The 11,555-nt window shown below is 37.6% G+C and overlaps 1 protein-coding gene across 2 annotated transcripts in view; it reads right to left on the bottom strand.

Moving 5' to 3' along the window:
• The window catches only part of ATG5 (autophagy related 5), a 66,431-nt gene that overhangs the window by 20,954 nt on the left and 33,922 nt on the right, over positions 1-11,555 (bottom strand). For both annotated transcript variants that reach the window (XM_010003858.1, XM_010003857.1), the window contains one exon: positions 1,848-1,965. In XM_010003858.1, coding sequence (XP_010002160.1) covers positions 1,848-1,965 — 118 coding nt within the window. The remainder of the gene's footprint in view (positions 1-1,847; positions 1,966-11,555) is intronic.

The following is an 11,555-nucleotide window of genomic DNA, read 5'->3' as shown; positions in this document are numbered from 1 at the left end:
CTCCTGTTTTTTCACGGATGCCTTGCACAACATCAATGTATGATCCGCATGCAATATGCTTCTTTTTCCCCCCTCATCCTTTTATCACCTCTTAACCCTCTTACTCTGTCCAGGTGTTCACTAGGCCAAACTTCAGCAGCTTTATACAAGAACAGACAAACACATTCCAGTGTAAGGAAACCCTTCCCCCAAATTTAAAATCACTCCTCCTGTGTAAGGGTAGAACCTATTTTAGTCTCTTCCAAATAATCATTTTTTGCCCCCATTGAGTAAGCATTATAGGGGTTTTGTTTGAGCAAAAATGAAGCAAGCAACTAGCACAGCATGTTTCCAGTCTGCTAGTCAAGGTTGGTGCATTTGTCTACATCTGAAGAGACCACCTACTCACGAGAAGCATCGAGCCACTGGTGCTCAGATAAATGACATTCACCTTTAATACAGGCACTAACAGCACATTCCCCAGCTGCAGCTTCCAACCAAATTATCTAAAAATTCAACTCATCCATTATATCCTTGGAATAACTTCTGCATAAATGCTTTTTGAGTTGTTCTTTCATTCCATTTGTACTTCTGACTGCTTTCCAAGTCAAAATGCACCATCCTTCTTATTCTTTTTTAAACATTTACATCATACCTTTTCACTAGTGTCTGTAGAATCCTCACATTTCAGTACTTAAAGATGGTTAAACTCACTTTTGTGCTAACCACCAAGTATCTCTCTGTATCTTGCTTTATCTTTTGGACAGCTAGGTGCAAGAAGCACCTACAATTATGCTCTAAAATTTACAGCAGCTTTGGGAAAAATGGATGCATGGCTAGCAACATTCCCTATATTTCATAAATGTTGTCATTTTTTGAAAATGTGTTAACAAACACTAAACAGGGGTTAAAAAAAACACCTTTGAGATTCCACTCCGTTTCTAAGATCACCATAGTTAAAGAAATCCGTAACAACTGTTTGATTTGGAATGACACAACTTCTGTGTACAATAACATCTTGTAGATTTTTATATTGATTTCAAATTTAGGGTTTCATTGTCAAAAGGTGCTGATACTACATCAGCACATTTTGTGCCAAGATCTTCTCTAGACTATCAGACATTTCTCAAGGCAATTAGCTATTTATTGACTAAAAGAAATAATTTCCTATTTGAAGGAACAGGTTATACAAAAGAAAGAACAAGATGAAAAACATTTCAGATTGGATAATTTTTATCTCAGTTTGCACAGTAGGTAACTTTTAGTTTTATCCCACCAGGCAAGTATATCCAAGTTCCAACAGTTGTAATCTCTGAGGGTAAAGTAACACCCAAAAAAGCTTATTTTTCTGAATAAGTGCTGATCAACAAATGCTACTGCATGAAGTGATATGATGCTACATGAACTAAACAGTACCTTGTCACACAGTGCCAACCAATCATTTTCTTTTTTTGTACAATTTAAAAGGTTTGGCTTCTGAAAACAACTTCGATTTCTAGCAGTTTTGTAGTTTACACAATCTAACATTAAAGGTAACTTAAAACTTTTGTTGACATTGCTTGAAGAATGCTTGTTAAAAATGCAATAAAAACACTCATGCTATTTTCTAAGACCAGTGTGATGGCAAAGGAGCATATGAATTTTAAAATAAAACTTCCAGAGGTGAATTTTTCAGGAGTGCCTAAAGGACTCCATCTTACCCTCTCCAAACACTGGAGGTGATGTATAATGAGAACATCAGAGAACAAAGTGCAATCTGAAACTCTGGTACTGAGACATAGTTCCTCCTCCCAAATCCCCATCTGAACCCAAACAATAAATAAACAGAAAAAATTAACTTATTGGATGGAAGCTGATTTCTACAGTACCTTCAGAGGTGACAGCACTAGGACACACATCTTTTAGCAGATCTCCCAAAGTATGCAACTGTCCTCCTGAAGCAATTGGTCGAAATAGCTTCTGTATAAAAGGTCTCTCTGTTGTTGCCTGTTTTGATAACAAGATTAGCAAAAACAATAATTTAAGGACCATGGAAATATGAAGTATTACTATTTGAGACAGGCAGAAGCTAGGACAAAACAAGAGGCTGCAGCAGAAACAACATCTGGGCTTTGGTTTGGTTTTTTCCCCCCTCTTATATTCCATTCATATCATGAAATGCAGAGAAGTTTTTGGTTGTTGATGCTCCAGAAAACCGTGAAGATAATTTACAAACCATGTCATGGATATAAAAGCATTAAGTTCTTTTTTAATTAAAGAAAACCTCCTTCTGTTATGGGAATAAAATCTGCTTAAACCAAACATTTCAGTATATTCTTGATTAAAGTAAAACAAGCAGTGAGCACAAACTTAGGAGCTCAGCAAACACCTGTATGTTTTGCCAAGTCAAAGCAATACAGTAACAAATACCCAACAACTTCTGCACTAGTTTGTCTTCCTGCTTTTAGAAACACACCAAGCACTTTCAATGGCAAAGAAGTACCTTTACAACTTAAGCCACCTGAATTTTTCCAGGAGATTTTATGCTGGAAAATGCAAACTATTGTAGCTTTGAGAACCAAAACACAACTAAAAAAAATTAAATAAAAAAAAAATGTGCTTTCACAGACAACCTAGAGTCTGCCTATTTAAGGAATTAGTCAGGTGTAAACACCACACATGCACCACTTCTGTGGCAGATACACACAGGAATTCAGAGTGATTTTAATTCTGGGTCCTGTTAGAACTTCCATATCATCATGATTTCCTTTTTATTTGAGGCAAGAAAAGCAAATCAACTGGCAATCACTGTACCACAATGTAAGCAATAAACTCCCAGTGTTGCAGAAGAAGCAAAGTAGCTTATGGGATCTACAGACACACTTATTTAAGAACTGTGGTTATGATAAGTAATCTCATTCTTTGAGGATCTGTATAAGCAATCCCAGGGCCAGAAAGCATCTGAACTCAAAAGGATGGGAAAAAAAAAATCCTGACAGCTTGACCTCTTCTCCCAAACTGGGCACCTGAGCTAGCAAACAGAAGTTAAAAACCTCATATTCAATCAACCCCAACATTTTAATTAAGCTCTAAATTGTTGCTGACAAATTTCTGCTAAGCAGCTAACTCCAGAGAGCATCTGATGTGGCCTGCATTCCAGGGGACTGGGATCCAGTAAATTACACTCTCACCACATACTATCTTAATAGGAAAAAGAAATGCAGGCCACTGCTCCTTCCAAATTTCCTTTCCTACCACTCTAAGTGGTTCCTGTCCTATCACAGGACTTAAAAAACAGAAACAAAACAAACCAAACAGAACACCCCAAAAATATTTTACCTGCTGGTGGAGGTTTTTGGAAAAAAAGAAATAAATAGGAAGTATTGTAAGAAATGTGAAAATTAAAAATTAATTTTTAAAGGAAGTTTAAATGTGAACCCTGTCACCTACCTACATGAAAAGCCACAAGCATTAGAGTAACAATGACAACTGAATTGTCATTCACCTCTGAAACAGCAGGACAGGAAGAACTGTTGACACAGCTACTGTTAATTCCTGCCAACAGCCTCCAAAAAATGGAGGAACAGCCTTTTTCCAGTTTTTCTTACAAAGACTGATGAGAAGGAGCTGATGAGCTCCTGCAGTCAATTCTTTATGTCCTCAGGGTAGCAGAATGTGGAAACAAACAGGGCTAATGGAATGTCTGAACGTTTGAAAAATGATGGAAGGCAAACAGCCAGCAGGATGCACCTCAGACAGATCCAGCTTGAGAAGTGAACTCTGGCACAACACACTGAAGACATTTAGCTCCAAAACATTAAGAAATTAAAATAAATAAATAAATAAACAAACCCCTAAAAGCCTAAAACTGTTATAGCCCAAACAATTTTCTAGCGTTTTGGGTTTATTTTTCAAAAATAACCACTTATTCACAGGGTCTAATCACAGCTCCCAAGGGTTTGCCATCTGGAGCAGCAGAAGTGGAAATAAACATTAGAATGATGCAAGGCAAAGGTGGTTGTCATCAACAGACTTTAAAGATAAGAATTTCCCAAGTGCATATTGCAGTTTCTCATTATTTATTAATAAATTTTAATCAATTTTTCCCCCTAGTTTCATAGTTTCCCTAGTTATCATAACTTAATGCCATATTATAGCAAGAGTGAAATCCAAAGGTCTATCTTCTAGATAGTTGCTGAGCAAAGCAACATCCTCAGCTGCTATCACAAAGTGTTCTACAAAATTCAATTAATTTTCTATTTTAAATGTTGAGCAATACAGGTAAAAATCATTGGTGTCCATAATCTTTAAAATGACAGAAGTAACTTCATGGTATTTATACAAGGATTGTGATTCACAAACATAATTCTATGGGCAAAGAATGACCCCAAACATGCTTACATTTCTCTCCTCCCATGTACCAGATGCTTTATGCATTAAAAGAGTCACAAGAAAAGTCCCATCCTACAGTCTAGAATGTTTATAGGATAGTTTTTCAAAGTATCTTTGTCATATAGAAGCATAAATAATTTTAGAAAAATAAGTGTTGTAGCTAGTAATATAAAAGTCCAACTTGACCACAGCTTTCTACTCCAGTATTTACTACAGCACCACATGAAGGACTAGCCAACATGAGTAAGTGCTCACATAATGTCATGTTTTGTACAATATTTGCTTAAACAATCATGCAAAACAGTACTATCTGTAACCTCACCCACAAAGACATCACTGGTTAACTGTTAAAACTAACAAAGACTTGAAATAATCTACCTCAGGCCTAAAGCAGGTATTTGTGCAGCATCCATCATCTTCTCCTGCAAAGATTTTATAGCTCCTGTAGAATATAGGGCTTTTAAAATTATTTTATTTCACAGTCTAACCCCAGTGTAGCTGTGAGCTGTCCAAAAGATGCTGGATGCATCTGCAGGATATAACACAAGGGAGTCAATCAGTAATTGCTAGAGACAGATCTACAAATAAAATGTCTTCAAGTATGTGAGCATATTAAGACAACCACCTGGCCCAAAACTTGCAGTGCATTTTGCACTGATCATGTCCACAATTTAGTATCAAATAATCAATTTTTAAAGAAAGCAAATATTCAACTCTGAAGTTAACATATATTCTAGAAAGTTGGACTTATTTAGAATCACAGAGTCATAGAATGGTTTGGGTTGGAAGGGACCTTCAAGATCATCTAGATCAAACTTCCCTGCATGGGCAGGGACACCTCTCGCCAGCCCAGGTTGCTCCAAGCCCCATCCAACCTGCCCTTCAACACTACCAGGGATGGGGCAGCCACAGCTTCCCTGGGCAACCTGGGCCAGGCTCTCACCACCCTCACACTCCACAATTCCCTCCTCATGTCTCACCTCAATCTCCCCTCCTCCACTTTTCATCCATTCCCCCTTGTCCTCTCCCTCCCTGCCCTTGTCCCAAGCCCCTCCCCAGCTTTCCTGGAGCCCCTTCAGGCCCTGGAAGGTGCTCTAAGTTCTCCCTGGAGCCTTCTCTTCTCCAGGCTGAACATCCCAACTCTCCCAGCCTGTCTCCAGAGCAGAGCTGCTCCAGCCCTTGGATCATCTTTGTGGCCTCCTCTGGACCCTCTCTAGGAGCTCCATGTCCTTTCTATCTTACTGCAACTGAAATTTCTCCTTCCTTTATGCACCACACAGCACTGCAAATCTTGTGCTTCACAGAACTAATGAAGACTTTATTATTTTAAAAGAAATAACAGTGACAGGAAAATGACAGTGAAAACAAAATTACACTGCAGTGAGAAAAAATAGATTAAAATTTCCTACTCAGGTATATGGTGCTGGGGAGAGTTATAAGTGAGGGAAAGTTTTAAGAGGTCCTTAAAGGAAATGTAAAGCCTCAAAGGATCAGAGACAAGCTATACAGTTACATACCGTGCTAACAATTATAGCCCTTTTTCTTCCCTATCATCCTGCCAAAAAAAAAAGAGTAGTCAGCTTGCCTGGTCCTTTTCAAACACTGCATGAAATGCACAATTAGATTAGTCAGGTATTTTATACAGGATGCATCTTAAAATGAAAAACACAACTCACTAACAGTTGAGTTTTAATCTGTAAAAATTAAAGAGTTACCAGTATTTCCATCTAGAGGAAGTGACTTGGATTTTCTGCCTTAACACTCTGCTGCTGCTCCAAGAGTGTTTAAACAAATAAAAAGTTACCATACATACTGAACCCACAAAGTAAAAAAAGAATTCCTTACCATTCCCACACGTGCATAAGTTGGCAGCCTAAAACTGCAAAACTTAAGAATTCCCTACGTCCTCCACTGTATTTTCAGTAACTTGTCAAGTTCACAGTCTGTGCTGTTTCATAATGAACCACTTGACACTGAAAAATCTTTGATAATTTGATCATTTAAAACTGATTTCAACTCAACTAAGAAGCTTTAAAAGTAATAAGAATTTGCATAATGATCTAAGTTATTTTATATAAAAAGGAAAGTACAGGAAAATCAACTGCTCCCTGAAAATAAAATATTAATATATTATGATATTGTGGTACCTATTTCATCATTCAATTAATAAAAGCTTACAAGAAGACCTAAAATATCCCTGCATTACTTTTTTTTATTAGTCCAGTATTTTTTCGGTGCTGCAGGGAACTTGTATCACTGTCCTTTAAATCACTACATTATTTATCACAGACTTGCTCCAAGCAGCAGTTATAAAATTCAATTCATAGGTGTTGTGGTAGCAGCAAAGCTGAATTCTATCTAGAAAAGTAGAAGTTTAATAAATAAGTTACTCAGAATATTCATAGTGCTTTATTAAACCTGAAGTTACCTGAAGTCCTGCATTAAGAAGTATTAATTATTCTTCCCTGTTTCCTTAAGTGATTATTTTACTTCACCATATCAAATTAAATGCTAACAGGCCATAGACCAGGAAAAAAACCAAGAGTGGACAAAATTTATACCTATGTTATTAAACCAAACTTTTCTCTCTGTTCCCTCCAAAGATGGGCTCTGTATGAGCTCTTAAACTGCCATAACAGAAGGAGTTTCAAGAAGAGCTGTTGTCATACACCCACAAGTTTACAGTGAAGCAATTCCAGTGTGAAAACCAGCACAGAGGCTTCCAGAGAGAGACAGGCTCAAGTTTATAGCCTTGTTTTTGGCTTAGTTTGTGAGAAGGACACAAGGTTATTTCCCAATTGCTCCAATGGCCAAGACTGCACTAATGTTTGCAAACTGCTGCTGTCTGATGGCAACCGACCTGCAAAAGGGAGGCAATTCAAATGCTGATAATATTTATTATACTAGAATACTGAAATGAGGTATTTCCACAAGCCTGTCCCAGTTTAAAAAATGTCAAACCAACTTATTTCTACACCAACAGCCAAAGCACAAGGTTGTCTCTGCCACTGTGGAGCACAGCATCTCACACCATGTGGAGTTCAGGAAACTTGGTGCTCCACCAGGATCAAAATGAAACACACCAAAACACCTGCTTTTATTTTTATCTATTTATTTTCTAAAAAGAACATGTTCCACTTATGTTGAATAAGTTCCTTAGTGATGCGGGTGCCAGCACATATAATTTATCCTTGTCAATTTCTTTGCTAGAGGGAACATACCATTCTCTTAGAAAGTATCTTCATGCAGTTTGGGCTAAAGAAACTCCCTCAACAGTAAGCAATACATACACACAGAGAGAGAACCTTCAAAGATCTTGCTCTTCCTTCAGATATTTATACACATTAATGAGATTCCCCCAGAGCCTTTTCTTCTCTAGGCTGAAGTATCTCAGCCTTTCCTCCAGTGTGAAAACCAGCACAGAGGCTTCCAGAGAGAGACAGGCTCAAGTTTATAGCCTTGTTTTTGGCTTAGTTTGTGAGAAGGACACAAGGTTATTTCCCAATTGCTCCAATGGCCAAGACTGCACTAATGTTTGCAAACTGCTGCTGTCTGATGGCAACCGACCTGCAAAAGGGAGGCAATTCAAATGCTGATAATATTTATTATACTAGAATACTGAAATGAGGTATTTCCACAAGCCTGTCCCAGTTAAAAAAATGTCAAACCAACTTATTTCTACACCAACAGCCAAAGCACAAGGTTGTCTCTGCCACTGTGGAGCACAGCATCTCACACCATGTGGAGTTCAGGAAACTTGGTGCTCCACCAGGATCAAAATGAAACACACCAAAACACCTGCTTTTATTTTTATCTATTTATTTTCTAAAAAGAACATGTTCCACTTATGTTGAATAAGTTCCTTAGTGATGCGGGTGCCAGCACATATAATTTATCCTTGTCAATTTCTTTGCTAGAGGGAACATACCATTCTCTTAGAAAGTATCTTCATGCAGTTTGGGCTAAAGAAACTCCCTCAACAGTAAGCAATACATACACACAGAGAGAACCTTCAAAGATCTTGCTCTTCCTTCAGATATTTATACACATTAATGAGATTCCCCCAGAGCCTTTTGTTCTCTAGGCTGAAGTATCTCAGCCTTTCCTCCCCTCATATTAGATGCACCAATCCTGCAATCATCCCAGTGGCCCTTTGCTGGACTCTCTCCAGTAGCTCCATGTTTCTTCTGTACTGGGGAGGCCAGAACTGGACACAATACTCCAGCTATGGTCATACCAGTGCTGAGTTAAGGGGAAGGACCACCTCACTTAACCTACTGGCAACACTCCTCCTACAGCAGCCCAATTTTCTTGAGCACTAAGACATCTACAACATAAGCATGTCCTTGAAGCATTACATTTATTTCCCATAAAAGGATATGTATTTGCAAATTGGTAAAATATCAGGGTATCTGACGAGTCAACAACAAATCAACAGTGATATTCCCAGCTGCAGTGTCTGATGTGGCATATGCAGACTTATATATAAGCAACAGAGTGCTGACTACGTGTGAAGCAAACAACTTTAGAAATGGATTCAGGTCCCCCAAAAGCAAACATTACACTGCTTGCTTAAGAGGAATGAATAGTACAATACTTCACACAACACTTCCAATCTACTTAGAAGCCTTAAAAGCAACAATTCTCATTAGTTTTCTACAATAATTATTAACTAGAAGAAGCCCCCATAGTCAAGGATAGCAGAAGTTCAGAAATTTATTATTGTTAATTCATAATGTTTTCCTAGATTGCAGTGACACAGCCCACTTCCTCAAAGGTTTGTTTCATTCCACACTTACCCGTGTTCAATTTGCTTTTGGTCTTCTGTAAAGTGCAAATAGAAGCCATAGGATCACAGAATCTTAGAATCATCAAGGTTGGAAAAGACCTTCAAGATCAAGTCCAACTGTCAGCCCTACAACCTGATAACTACAGTATTTGGTTATAAAAAAAATGACACATCTGTGTTTCAAGTGAGAAGTAACATCCTCACATAGAAAGTGGTTCCAGAGGAGTCTTGGCACCTTCCAAAAAACAGAAAACTTCCTGCATTTCTTAATCCTCCATTTTGTGCAAAAGTTAACCTGTTTGATTTACCTCTTTTATTTAAAAATGAGTAAAGGAAAAATAAGTTGGGACACTGATACTGACAAATCAAAAGAGACTCTGCCATGACTTTCATCTGTGCAGAGTTACCTTTTTGCATTGTCATCAACACAGGCTGGCCTTTGTTCCAGGCTAATTCCTAAACAATAGGCATTACCCTACACAACCACAGAAATAACCCTAAAAGATTACATTCCTCATCCCTATGAAGAAAAAAAAATTAATCCATATCTGCTTCTCCCCTTTTCCTGAATGCAAAGCAGTTCCACCAACTGGGTGTTGTGGTTTGGGTGTTTTTTTGCTATTACACCAAAGTACAAGAGCCAGTCTCAGAGGAATACAACTCTGGATTGCAAGTTTCAAGTAGCAAAAATCCCTCTTCCTACAAATTAAGAATTTAACCACATAATGAAGTACGTAGTGAAAGTGGCAAATCAGTTTGTGTTGGCTAAACCAAATGAAAGAGAGGTGATCAGCTTTAATGATCAAAAGGCAGCAACATATTAAAGAGCACTGCATTTAAATAACAAGATATAATAATGGCTTTACACAGACTTAACTTAAATGAACTACTGCTTCATTCATTGTCTTCATCCCAGCCTCTCAACATAACTCATTCTTAAGAACTGATGCTCAAGGTTAAGGTGAAAAGTGCATTTTTTAAAGTGCATGAACATATTCAATGGTTTAAATTGGTTTAAATTAAAATTTGCAGCATGAATATTTGCATAAACGTATTTATATCCAAGTCTGTTACCATAAGACAATTAAGATAAAACATGAAATATTAATTTTATACAAAAATAATTTGTTAAAAAAAGTAACTACCAATTTGTGATTAGGGAGTGCATAAAATATTTGCTAAGATTAAGGCATTTTCAAACTAGGATTTTTTTTTTCCTTCCCTAAAAGTATTATTTCATTGTAACTCAAAACATTTTTACTTATATTTTGCTAACAAAAAAACCCAATCCAACCGTTTACATAAAGTTAACTTATTAACTACTCAGATGCTACTGTTTTTGACACACCTAGATCCTTCTAAGATAAATTACTATCTGATAAAAAAAGATTTTAAATAAAATACTATTATTTTAAACTAGTTACAATGTAATTTAGAACCCCGATTTTTCACACAATTCTTTGTATACAAGCTTCATCTACATTCAACTCAAAAGGATTATTGTAGCTCCTGTTGACAAGCCTGAGCAAGGTGAGAACTAACCAGCCCAGGAACAATTCAGTCACGGCTCAGGGAAGTTTCCCAAAGCCAGGTTTTATAGCCCCATTTATTCTGTGCCTCCTTCCCTGAGTGCTATGCAACCTCTACAGCAGCTCTGAACCAGGCAGGCTCACAGCTTTATAGATAACTTTATGTTATATTAATGTATATTTATGTATGTATGCATGTATGTATGTATTTTTTAGAAGAACTGCATGGACACTCATAAAACTGTAGACTGGTTTGGGTTGGAAAGGACCTTCAAGATCATCTAGTTCCAACCCCCCTGCTTGGCCAGGGACACCACCAGACCAGGTTGCTCAGAGCCCCGTTCAACCTACCCTTCAACACTTCCAGGGAAGTGTTTGAGAAAGTATTCCATCATGCCAAACACCTAACAAACTTTCACCAGTGTTGGTTTGAGCTAGCCCGTCTCACTTTGCACTTAGGGTAGCCCAGAAAAGCTTTACACAATTATGTAACCTCACCTGGTGACAGTGACCTTCAACTCAGGGTGACAACTTGTCCAACTGCTATTACTTTCAGCACTGAAGTAAGCAATATATAAGTACTCATAGCAACTTATGGATCATGCTGCCCATACACAACACTTGATACAAGGGTTGGTTTTTCTCCAATAATGAGGCACTGTGAAAAATACTTGCCTACCTTTTAAACTTTAAAATCAAAGTTCTATGAATGGGAAAGTAATTTAAAACTGGTGAAAGTGTGCTAGTGTTTCTTCAGTGCTGAACCATCAACTACTCAACTGATGAACTAGAGCTCATTTTTTTGCTTTTCAGCACAAAAATTCAGCTGAGTGCAGCTCTGTTTTCCTACTCACTCAAACTTCCTCTTTGTAAAAGGAAGTTTTAAA

This window comes from Chaetura pelagica, unplaced genomic scaffold, assembly GCF_000747805.2.
Source record: "Chaetura pelagica isolate M959 unplaced genomic scaffold, ChaPel_1.0 scaffold128, whole genome shotgun sequence".
Taxonomy (NCBI): Eukaryota; Metazoa; Chordata; class Aves; order Apodiformes; family Apodidae; genus Chaetura; species Chaetura pelagica.
Note: the sequence above shows the minus strand (reverse complement) of the source record. Positions and strands in the feature narration are given on the sequence as shown.